Genomic DNA, 13,019 nt, shown 5'->3' on the forward strand with positions numbered 1-13,019 from the left:
GAGAAAGAATCCACATAGTAACGAGGGTGTTATGCTAAGTGAAATAAGTCAGGCAGAGAAGGACAGATAACCATATGTTTTCACTCATATGTGAAACAGGAGAAACTTAACAGAGGACCATGGAGGAGTGGAAAGGGAAAAATAGTTAAGGAGAGGGAGGGAGGCAAACCATAAGAGACTCTTAAATGCTGAGAACAAACTGAGGGTTGATGGGGGGTGGATGTGAGGGGAAAATGGGTGATGGGCATGAAGGAGGGCACTTGTTGGGATAAGCACTGGGTGTTATATGGAAACCGACTTGACAATAAACTAGAAAAGAAAAAAAATAATTATTTACCATGATTAAGTGGGATTTATTCCCGGGCTGCAGGGCTGGTTGAATATTCACAAATTAATCAGCATGATATACCACATTAATAAATGAAAGGATAAGAACCATATGATCCTGTCAACAGATGTGGAAAAAGCATTTGACAAAATATAGCATCCATTCTTGATAAAAACCCTCAACAAAGTAGAGATAGATGGAACATACCTCAACATTATGAAGGTAGTATAAGAAAGACCCACAGCTAATATCCTCAATGGGGAAAAACTGAGAGCCCATGTCAGGAATAAGACAAGGATGTCTACTCTCACTATTACAATTTAACATAGTACTGGAAGTCAGCCTCAGCAATCAGACAACAAAAAGAAATAAAAGGCATCTATCTTAGCAAGGAAGAAGTCGAACTTTCACTATTTTCAGATGACATGCTACTCTTTAGAAAACCCGAGGGGCACCTGGGGGTCTCAGTCGGTTGGGCGTCCAACTTTGGCTCGGGTCATGATCTCACGGTTCGTGGGTTTGTGGGTTTGAGCCCCGCGTCGGGTTCTGTGCTGACAGCTAGCTCAGAGCCTGAAGCCTGTCTACAGTTCTGTGTCTCCCTCTCTCTGTGACGCTCCTCTGCTCATGCTATCTCTCTCTCAAAAATAAATAATAAAAGAAAAAATAATAAAAAAAAGAAAACCCAAAAGATATACCAAATAATTGCTAGAACAGATGAATTCAGCAAAGTACAGGATATAAAGTCAACATGCAGACATCCATTGCATTTCTATATACCAATAATGAAGCAGCAGAAAAAGAAATCAAGGAATCTTTCCCATTTGCAACTGCACCAAAAACAATAAGATACCTAGAAATAAACCTAACTAAAGAGGTAAAAAATCTGTACTCTGAAAACTATAGAACACTTATAAAAGAAATTGAAGAGGATACAAAGAAATCGAAAGCATTCCATGCTCATGGACTGGAAAGAGCACTGTTAACATGTCTATACTATCCAAAGAAATTTACACATTTAATGCAATACCTATACCAGCATTTTTCACAGAACTAGAACAAACATCCTAAAATTTGTAGGAAACCACAAAAGACCCCAAATAGCCAAAGCAATCCTGAAAAAGCAAAACAAAACTGGATGCATCATGATTTTGGATTTCAAGCTACATTACAAAGCTGTAGTCATCAAGACAGTGTGGCACAAAAACAGACACATAGATCAATGGAACAGAATAGAAAACCCAGAAATGGAACTGCAAGAATATGGTCAACTTATCTTTGACAAAGCAGGAAAGAATATCCAATGGAAAACAGTTTCTTCAACAAATGGTGTTGGGAAAACTGGATGGCGATATGCAGAAGAATAAAACTGGACCACTTTCTTATACCATACATAAAAATAAATTCAAAATGAATGAAACACCTAAATATGAGACAGTAAATCATCAAAATCCAAAAGGAGAATGCAGGCAGCAACCTATTGGACTCCAGTTGAAGCAATTTCTTACTAGACATGTCCCTGAATGCAAGAGAAACAAAAGCAAACATGAACTATTGGGACTTCATCAAGATAAAAAGTTTCTGCACAAAGAAGGAAACAATTAACAAAACTAAAAGGTAGCCTATGAAATGAGAGAAGATATTTGCAAATGACATATGTGATAACGGGCTAATATCCAAAATCTATAAAGCACTTATCAAACTCAACACCCAAAAGACAAATAACTCAGTTAAGAAATGGGTAGAAGACATGAATAGACACTTTTCCAGACATAGATGGTTAACAGACACATGAAAAGATGCTCAGCATTACTCATCATCAGGGAAATACAAGCCAAAACCATGATGAGATACCACCTCACACCTGTCAGAATGGCTAAAATTAACAACACAAGAAACAACAGGTGTTGGCACGGATGTGCAGAAAGGGGAAGCCTCTTGCGCTGTTGGAAATGCAAACTGGTGCCACTCTAGAGAACAGTATGGAGGTTCCTCAAGAAACTAGAAATAGAGCTACTCTATGATCCAACAATTGCAGTATTTGCTATTTACCCAAAGGATCAAAAATATAGATTCAAAGGAGTACATGTACCTCAATGTTTATAGCAGTATTAACAATAGCCAAACTATGGGGAGAGCCCAAATGTCCATCAACTGATGAACAGATAAAGAAGACATGGTATATACACACCATGGAATATTACTCGGTGATTAGAAAGAACAAAATCTTGCCATTTGCAACAACATGAATGGAACCAGAGTGTATTATGCAAAGAGAAATAAGTCAGTCAGAGAAAGACAAATACCATACAATTTTACTCATATGTGAAATTTAAGAAACAAAACAAATGAACATATTGGAAGGGGAAGAGAAAAAGAGAAGAGAGGGAAATAAACCACAAGAGACTCTTAATGACAGAGAACAAACTATGGGTTGATGGAGGGAGGTGGGTGGGAGATGGGCTAGATGGGTGATAAGTATTAAGGAGGGCACTTGTGATGAGCACAGGGTTCTGTATGTAAGTGATAAATCACTGAATTCTACTCCTGAAACCAATATTGCACTGTATGCTAACTAACTAAAATTTAGAAAAAAACGAAATCCTTTCTAGAAAAATATATGGTGGAACTGTGGCAGTAATCTGGAATGTGGAATTCAGATACCATTATACTATAAGCAGATTTCACCTTGCTTGGTTAGTATAAACCCAATTTTGTTTTGAAACAAAGAGTACAGAAAAAAGGCTTTTTCTACACTTGTATAATTTAATTAATTACTTCAGTTTTAAAAGATTTTTAAGTAATCTCTCCACCCAATGTGGGCTTGAACTCACCACCGTGGGATCCAGAGTAGCATGCTCTACTGATTGAGCATGCCAGGTACTCCTATACACTTGTGTAATTTTATAATTGGGAAAATATCATTTAAAGTTAGAGGTAAAATTATGAAGAGACAGATGGAGAAATAATTGCTCAGAGAATTAAAACATCAAATTTTAATACTCAGTGATTGTGAGAATCATAAATATCTACATCTCTAAAATAATGCTTAAGTTTACTACAGAAGACGTAGTATCACTTTGAACAGGCACAAACATCAGAGATTAGCTGGATGAGCATATTTAAACAACTTGCCTCCCGTTCAGTTTGTACAAATATTGTTTTTATCATTACACAAGGATTCAGAGAACTTGTAGTACAAAGGTTAAAACTCATTCAAAATCTCAAAAACAGTATTTGGGTCAGTGGTATACCCTCAGAAAAAATTGACAAGCATTCTCTAAATATAAATATTTATTTATTTATAGAATATACATGTATGACAATTTAACAGATTATATAAATTACAAAATACAAAAATGGGATACATAAAATAAATAATATTTTAAGCAACCTAATTTTACCTATTAATGGATGGAAAATATCTTTTAGCTCTCACTAAAAATTAATATTGATAATATGTCAGTGAAAGCAATGCAATTAAATAAATTTCATTAACTTTAAGTCTTGGTTTAATATTTTATGATAAAGTAATTTAAATATTCCAAGTTCTTTTTATTGATATTTGGTTTAAAGGCATCAGACTTGAAAAAACACCACACAAAGATACCTAAATTCAAATGGAAGAAGCTCTTAGTGACCATGTTAACTAATTCATGACATCAACTTTTCAATCCCATTCACCAATTATGTAAAGATTTTTGTTGAAATGTGCTAGTAAGTATATTTTTTCTGTTATCATCAATTGCTTTTATAAACTGATAAGATATTCTATATTTATACATTAAATAGATGATTTGAAATTTAACCAAAATCTTTCACTTGAAAGATTTTAAACCGATTGTAAAATTTTGTTATCAATTTTTAAAAAAGGGTAGGTATTATTTTTATGGCTGAAATCATATGATGGAAGTATTACTAAAATACATATTCAAAATGCTCTTGCTATAGTAAGGCTCAGCAAACTATATCCACCCTGTTTCTATAAATAAAGTTTTGTTGGAACACATTCATTTGTTCATTCTTTATGTTTGCTTTCATGATATAATGGCAGAATTGAGTAACTGCAAAAGAAATGCCCTGCAAAGCTGAAATATTCACTATCTGAACCTTTAGAGGAAAAAATGTGCTCACCTCGGCTCTATGGTATCAATTTTCATCAAAAAGCAGTTAACTTTCTCACTCATGTTTACCTCAATTTAACTGTGTTTCTTTTTTCAGAAAATATTTTCTAGGTATCATACTAGTGAAAGCTACATGTCATTCCTGAAAAGACAAATTTCAAAGAGCAAATTTCAAGCACTTTCTAACTCATCTTTAAGTCTGACAATCTCCTGAGGTAAAAGGGGCATTTATGGTTATTGCACCTTTTGTTATGAAATACTGTAAACACTCGAGTACTTAAGGTATTATGACTTGCGTATCCCTTAGCCTGGCTGAGGTAAAACTGTAACCCATGGCAACCTATCTCAAAGCAGTGATGTTATGACTATCAACCCCTTCCACAGCTACAACTCCTACTATTTTCTCAGAATATGTCTTTTTTGTTTATAACTTATCTGACACACAAACTGAAAGCATCAATGTCAATTTATACATTAGCAAAAGTTAATTGCTTTTAAAAAATCTTTTTTATTTTTTATTTTAAATTTTTAAATGTTTTATTTATTTTTGAGAAAGAGAGAGAGAGACCATGTGAGCAGGAGAAGGTCAGAGAGAGAGGGAGACACAGAATCCGAAGACAGGCTCCAGGCTCTGAGCTGTCAGCACAGAGCCAAATGTAGGGCTCAAACCCACGAACTGTAAGATCATGACCTGAGCCGAAGCCGGACGCTTAACCAACTGAGCCACCCAGATGCTCCAGAAATCTTTTTTTTAAAGTTATTTATTTATTTTTTACTAATCTCTACACCCAATGTGGGGCTCAAACTCATAACCCTGAGACCAAGAGTTACATGCTCTTCTGAATGAACCAGCCAGGTGCCCCAAAATGTAATTACTTTTTGAAAACAAAAATATATGAAAGAAAAAAAAAAAAAGAGAAAAGAGAAATCCTGTACTTTCTTTTTATGTTTCACTAGACAGATCAGGGCATAACCCCAAGAGTACACACCTACTCAGTAGATGTCCAGTACAAGTTCCCAAAACTAAAATTTTATATACAGTAAATGAAATATTAGAATACCTAGAGTATGTCAGATTCCATAATGACTCACTCAGTTTGCTAAAATTAGCTTAGGGCATAGCAGTACATAGAGTGGCTATCTTATTCCTCAGAGAACATGAGGAAAACTACTCAGATTAGCCATATCCCTCTTGTAGGCAACCAGTAAAGTGAGTAAACTATTACTCTAAACTAAATGTTTCCATCTTGTTCCCTCCTCTAAATTTATATAAGCTCAAGTTCCTAATCAAGAAACATTTAAAGTATTTTCTTCAAAAAAAAAAAAAGTAAAAGTTGAAATTTGACCAACCTATATAAAAAGGGAAGAACTCCAGGTTTGGCAACAACTGACTTTGTTCATGACTCTGCCACTGAACCAGGAAATACAGGGAAAGGCCATGACTCGGCTAGAAAAAATATTTTTTGGTCTTCTTGAGTTAGAAGAGTCTATAGAGATATTAAGCTGGAAAATGAGGAGGAATCCTTTCTTAGGGAAAAGAGAAAGAAAAGAAGAGAAAAGAAAAATGAAGAGACTTGGTGACCAATTAAATATGAAAGAATCAAAGATTTTCTTCACATCTAATTGGTCACTAAGTCCTATGAATTTTAAAATGTCTTATACTCTGGGGCGCCTGGGTGACTCAGTGGTTAAGTGTCCCACTTTTAGTTTCTGCTCAGGTCATGATCTCACGGTTTGCAATATGCTGCAGCACAGAGCCTGTTTGGTTCTCTCTCTCCCTCTCTCTGCCCCTCCTCCTCTCTCTCTCGTTCTCATAAATATTAAAAAAATATTTAAAAAAGGGGTGGCTGGGTGGCTCAGTCAGTTGAGTGTCTGACTTCAGCTCAGGTTGTTAGTTCAGTCTCTGAGTTCGAGCCCCACATCAGGCTCTTGTGCTGACAGCTCAGAGCTTGGAGCCTGCTTTGGAGTCTTTGTCTCCCCTTCTCTCTGCCCCTCTCCTGCTCACGCTGTTTCTCTCTCTCTCTCTCAAAAATAATTATTAAAATAATAATAATAATAAAATAAAAGTAAAATAAAATGTCTTGAACTTTAACTGTAAACATCTTGACTCTAATGTAGTTAAATCCTTATTTTTAATCAGATGTGTTTTCAAAACAGCCTTCTCAATGACTTCTTGTCTCTAATGTCCCTTCATCTTTCACATTATAATTATCTTCTATAGTAATATGATCACCTCATTCATGCACACAAAAAATTGACATGTTCCCATTTATATCATTTGGTTGGATTTACCAGTTTTAACTAGAGTTACAGACTCAACCACATCATTCTTATTTTATAAACCCTTCCTAGCTCCCTCTTCAAATAGTTTGGCTCAATTTAACACCTTTTGCTAGCTTTAACTGGCGTTTCAGCAATCCATCGGCACGGATTTAATGGCTGTTGTACATTGCACTAGGTTATAATACTTTCCCTATCCTCATGGATCTTAAACTAGTTGGATGCTATGAGACCAGTAAGTTTTTAGACACTGCTACATTGTTCAGTACTTAATTTTCCTGTGCCTATTGTGCGACTGGAAATCAAAGAAAGGAGATAACAAAAAATTAAGGAAAGACCTCATGGAGAAGGTAGAATTTTAGCTGAAAGCTGAGAGGTAGGCAATACACAGAGTGATAGTAAAGGGATTAATGGATATCGAGGAACCTGCTGGGGATGACGGTGTCAGGAGAGCTTTGAGAAAAGCCAGGGGAGAGGGGATTGACAGGGGAACTGTACAGATGTAGGAAACTAATAATGGGGAACAATGAGTTATAACCTTGGCTAGTGAAGGTGGATTCTATTAGAGGAGGATGTCTTGGAAACCCCACAAAGGCATTTACAGACACCAATTAATGAAAAGGGAAGAGATGGCATAGAAGTTTATTCTAGCATCCATGTTTAGGCATATGGAAGAGACAGGCAAAGAGACATTTGGAAAGAAATTACAGGGCTTCAAGAGAGATTGCAGTTAAAGAGAAGACACTATCAAAGAAGAATATAAAGTTTCTGGCCTTGGAAACTATGAAAATGTAGACATCATTAAAATAAACAAGATGGGAAACAAAGAAGGTTTAAGAAAGGGAAGTAGGAGATGGTTCTGGACATGTCAGATGTAAGCACATCAAGTGGAGCTACCCTAAGGCTATTCTATAGTGTAATACTGGAAGAAGCCAAGAATCCAGGGCAAAAATAGATAGGTATAGTGATCTATCAATGCCTGATTGATATCTGTTTAGGACTTTAAAGCCCTGTATTATTAATTTTGAGCTTCAACATCCAGGAAGTTAATAGAGCAGAAATTAACACCTTCATTTCGCAAATAAATTAATGTTTAGAATTCAAGTGACTTGCCCAAAGTCAAAGAAGTTGTTAGCAGGAGAGTCAAGAAAATTCTAGTTCCTTATTCTTGCCATTATACTCCTGGCTTTCAAGTAGCAAGCAAAATTTATGGCTCTTCTTCCAAAAAGAGCCATCAGCATGGAGACAACAAATGAGGCTGTGAGAATGTATAATTCTTTGAGGGCAGAGGAAGAGAAAAAGAAAAGATCTCTTGCAGATAGATAGAATTAATTAAAATAAGGAAGGAAGACAGCGTAGCAAGAGACACCACCAAGTTGACAGGAGTACTCAAGAGGGTAGGAAAAAAAATGAAAACCAGGAAAGTGCCGAGTCAGGAAAGCCAAAAATGGAGTAAGTACTCAGTGATCCGAAATGCCAAAGTTGGAAGAAGGTGATTTGGCATGGAGGTTGACACATTTGACGGTCGATTTGTTTTTCTTCAAAAATTTAACTCTTAAGATATTGAGGTGGGGGGGATCCTTCAGTGTTTACGATCAATGTCTATCTGTTACACTATTAAAGCGGGATGCATTTTATTTTTCATACATTAAACTTCTACTTCACAAGTTACACTAACATGAAAAGTGTGAGATGTTTTTCAATATTGAAAAATTATAAAGTCTAAAGAAAAAGCTCAAATATATTTCAACATAACCTGATCAGTTTTTAAAATCTTTATTCAGCCAAAAAATATTTTCAGCTTTTATCTTCTCTACATTCGAGAGGCTTTTGATAAATCTAAATAATAGTTTGCTTTTTTCTGTGATCTATTTTACTAAATCAAAGTTTCAGTAAAGGAAAAAAATGAGGGCTATGAAAAAAAACTGTAGCTATCCTCCAAATAAAATTACATAGGAAGTAATTTACCATGTTTTATAATAATTAATAGAAAAAACATGGTAAATTTCTTGATCATATATGAAACTTCCGTCTTATGTGGAACTAAGCACAGAAAGAAAAGTGAACTATTCTATCCTTCTAACATGACAGATATAACATTTTCAACTTTATAACTAGAATCAACTTTCATTAGTTATATTTTTAAAATACAGCACTGTCTTTGCACTAGTCGAGTCTGGAAAGGTCCTTGGAAATTATACCTGTCTTAAAAGTTAAAAAAAAATTAGAATGGCAATAGATTAAAATGTAAAAAGACACAGCTAATAAAACAACTTGCTACTCACCTTGTTCAAGTCTGAAGAGGGTCCTTTCCAGCTTTTCCATTTCGTTCAGAAGTAAAATTCTGATTTGTTTACTGTGTCCCATTTTGGCTTCTAGAAGATTTGAAATCTTTCAGAAGACTTAAAAGAACTCCGAAATCGAATGAGTTACCCCTATGAAACAAAAAGGATTTAAGATAAAGAAAATAACTATTACCTTAAATTCTTCAAGGCTGACAGCCGCACTTACATGTTCTAAATGTGTTTTAACCCTAGCTGAGCAAAAAAGGAAGAATGAATCCTATAAAGACGACCTGAGAAGGTAAATTAATAGTTGTTTCCTCCCTTAGAGCACAATAGGACCAACGCAAAACTATTGTATTATAGATTCTTACAGTTAAAAAAAAAACCTAAATTGTTCTCAAAGAAAGGCAATACGTTTTGGAAAGCCTGGATTTGGGCGGGGGTGGGGGTTAAATTCCCGGTCCCAAGCCAAAAGGCTCTGAAGACTACAAACGGCACTTCTGCTTACAAGAGATTAGTCCGCTCAAAGATAACAGGTGGGAGAGCTCCCCATTCCCAAATTCGGGTTGGAAGCCACCAATGGGGAGATGAGAACACTGGGAAGCAGTTGTTGCCCCGGGAATAGCTGCTGCAGACATAGGATGTACAGACGGAGCTATAGATAGAAAGAACCCACTTCCCTGAGAGGCCAGAGGCATTCCTAGCACTTACACAGAGCGAGTTATACGTGCAGCTTCTGGGACACTGCAGAACCCGCGACTCTGGTGTTGGAGTCGGGGGAGGAGACGGAAAGGAAAGCCAACGGGGAAAGGCAGCCTGCCCAGGCGCAAAAAGCAGCCCCAGACAAGGAGGGCCGGGCGCCGTGAAGGGCAAAGGGCGGGGCGGCGGCAGCCGGGCCAGTGCTAAGGCAGCTGTGTGAATGGCAGACCGCTTCTCCGTGGCTCCGCCTCGCGCTGGTCCCCGAGGAGACCCTCTACCCACCCGGCCTCAAGTTCACACGACCGGTGGGAGCTGACAGGTCCCGCCGCCCACTTCCGGGAGGCTCCGCACCCTGCTCTTCGCGACCGCTAGTCTCGCGAGACTGTGGTCAGCGGGGTCGGGGTCCGGGAGGTGGCTGCTGCCCAGGCAGCGGGCTGCTTTTTTTTTTTTTTCTTTCGGGCCTAGGAGGTGCGAGGTCCGGAGTGTGCCAGCACCTCCTTTATCCCCTGCAAGTTCGTAGTTGAACATTAAAGTGCTACGGCAGAAGGCTGCCAGCTAGGTTGAGCTGCGTAGGTTACAGGATCGTTTTGTGGACCGGCTGAATGGTGGGAGGCGAGAGACCTGGCTTCCTGTGTTTTTCTACCACTATGTGTTTTGTGTCTTTTTGATTTTTTTTTTTTTAAATGTGGCCTAAGCTTACTTGGCCTAAACTTTCTGAATCTTGATTTCCCCATGTTTAAAATAAGGGGCCGTCTACAATCTCAGACATTCCATCCTTCGTGTGTCTACCATCTCTAGTGCTATCACAGGGCACATCTTGAAAGCAGACACGGCACTACTAGGTAGGTGAACTGTGGCCAGTTTGCAAACAATTGAGTGTGCAAATACCACTTGTACAAAGTCTGGTTGTATCTGATGTCCACTGCATAGACCTGAAGATTATATGCAATTTAAGGATCTGTATTGGCTGCACATAATTGTAGGCCAGAAATTTAGGATCTGGTACAGGTGTCTAAGGAGATTTTATGCCTGAGGAAAAGAACACCTTTCTAGAGTTTTTGAGGACACCTATGGATCATGAGAAAAAAGGTCAAGGGTTTGGAATGCAGAGATCTTGCTTTCTTTATTGTGGAAATACTATAGGTCCAAAAACAATAATGGTTAAAAACTAAAGATACTGAAATATTTGTTTCAGTAGATTTCTGAGAATGGCTCATTGCAAATGGTCCAAAACTGAGTTGGGGGATCTGTAGTTCATTTATTCATTCAACAAGTATTTATTGAGCACCTAGGATTTGCCAGGCATGCAGGTGAATCAGTTACTGCCCTCATGGAACTCTTTCATTTTGTTGGTGGGAGGTAGAAAAATAAATAAAATAAATAAATTATATAAGATAATGAAAGGTTGCAGGAAAAAGAGAAGTGGGAAGCATAGAAGAGTCAGGAAAAGGAAGTTTGCAATTGTAAATATAATAGTCAATAAAGGACTTGCTGGTGAGTTGATCCTAATCAGAGAAAGAGCAGAGAGGATATCCAGGGTAGAGGGTTATATACAGAGGTACAGAAAGGCCATAAGGCAGGAGCACAGTTGGTGGACAAGGAGGCCAACATAACTGAGGGAAGAGAGTGGTAAGAAATTAGAACAGATAATGGGGTGGGTTTGGCAGCCAGATCTTGTAAGACTTTGTAGGCCATTGCAAGCATTTGGGCTTTTAATCTGCGCAAAAGAGACATTGGAGGATTTTGAACAGAGGAGTGACATAATCTGATAGACCTTTAAAAGGATTACTCTGCAACTTTATGGAGAATAGCTAAATACACTGTCGGGTGTGGTGAGGAAGGAAGCAAGGCCAGTTAAACCGTTATTTCAATTAACCAAGATACAGTGGGGGGTGTGTGTGTGTGTGTAAAGAAGGTATAGCAGTGAAGGTGATAGAAGTTACTGAATTATGGATCTATTTTGAAAGTAGGGCTTATACTGATGATGAGAAAGGAGTCATGGATGATTCCAAAGTTTTTAGCCTGAGCAACCAGAACATTCCATCCAAAAGAAATATAATGGAAAAAAAAAGAAAAGAAAGATAATGTGCCACATAGGCAGTAAAAATCTTTCAAGTAACCACATCAAAAAAGTAAAAAGAAACAGGTGAAATTAATTAAATTTTTTTTTAATGTTTATTTATTTTTGAGAGAGAGAGAGAGAGGCACAATGTGAGGAGGGGAGGAGCAGAGAGAGAGAGAGGCACAGAATTGGAAGCAGGTTCCAAGCTCTGAGCTGTCAGCACAGAGCCCAACGTAGGGCTCAAACTCAGGAGCCATGAGATCAAGACCTGAGCTGAAATTAGATCTTTAATTGAGCCACCCAGATGTCCCAGGTGAAATTAATCTTAATAATATATTTTATTTAACTCAACATGTCTTAAACATTATTTAAAATGCAGTCAATATAAAAAGTTATTGATGAGATATTTTAAGTTCTTTTTTCCTACTAAGCCTTTGAAGCTTGGTGTGTACTTTACACTTCTGGCATGTCTCAGTTACAATAGATATATTTCAAGCCTTCCATAGCTTTGTATGACTAGTGGCTACTATATGGACCGTGCAGAAGAATCTGCCATTTAATGAGAGGAAGAAAAGGGAGGGAGCATGATTGGAGTGTGCAATTCAGGAGTTTGGTTGTAGACTGTCAATGACCAAGTGAAGATAACTGTTGACATGACTGTCAAACATCCAAGTGAAGATATCGAATGATCACTTACAGCCCTGCTCTCTAAAGTAGTGTTCTTCAAATTGTAAGTCATACCCCTTGAGGGTTGTAAAAGTAATTTATTAGTTGCGACCAACAATCTAAAAAAAATTTAATGTTAACTTTTTTGAGAGAGAGAGGGTGAGAGAGAGAGAGAGAGACAGAAAATGGGAGCAGGGGAAGGGCAGAGAGAGAAGGAGTCACAGAATCCAAAGCAGATGGTAACCAACTGAGCCACCCAGGTATCCTGCAACCAACAATTTTTAAAGTGAAATAGGAACAATCTGAGTGCACTGCATCTGGTAAGACTATTATCTCAAGAAACTTCTGTTTCTATTATGTTTTATTGTAGTGGGTCCTGTATTCCTACTGGGAATCATAGTCAAAAACATGTTTGAGAGCCACCACTCTCAAAAATTATGCTATGTAAAATCATAATAATTCATGATTATGAAATGTGCCTGCATTTTAATCCTAGCTCTGCCGCTAACTGGCTATGCAGCTTTGTAAGATACTTGACCTTGTGTGCCTGGATGGCTCAGTCAGTTAAGAGTCCGATT

At 37.5% G+C, this 13,019-nt stretch overlaps 1 protein-coding gene across 1 annotated transcript in view; it reads right to left on the reverse strand.

Annotated features, from left to right (window-relative positions):
- Positions 1–10,031, reverse strand: part of AGL (amylo-alpha-1, 6-glucosidase, 4-alpha-glucanotransferase) — an 83,784-nt gene extending 73,753 nt beyond the window's left edge. The window contains exons 1-2 of the mRNA XM_029949043.1: positions 9,726–10,031; positions 9,015–9,164 (exon numbers count right to left, since the gene is read on the reverse strand). Of these exons, the coding sequence (XP_029804903.1) occupies positions 9,015–9,096 (82 nt within the window). The 5' untranslated portion in view covers positions 9,097–9,164; positions 9,726–10,031. The remainder of the gene's footprint in view (positions 1–9,014; positions 9,165–9,725) is intronic.
- Between the last annotated feature and the right edge of the window lie 2,988 nt (positions 10,032–13,019).

This window comes from Suricata suricatta, chromosome 8 (assembly GCF_006229205.1).
Source record: "Suricata suricatta isolate VVHF042 chromosome 8, meerkat_22Aug2017_6uvM2_HiC, whole genome shotgun sequence".
Taxonomy (NCBI): Eukaryota; Metazoa; Chordata; class Mammalia; order Carnivora; family Herpestidae; genus Suricata; species Suricata suricatta.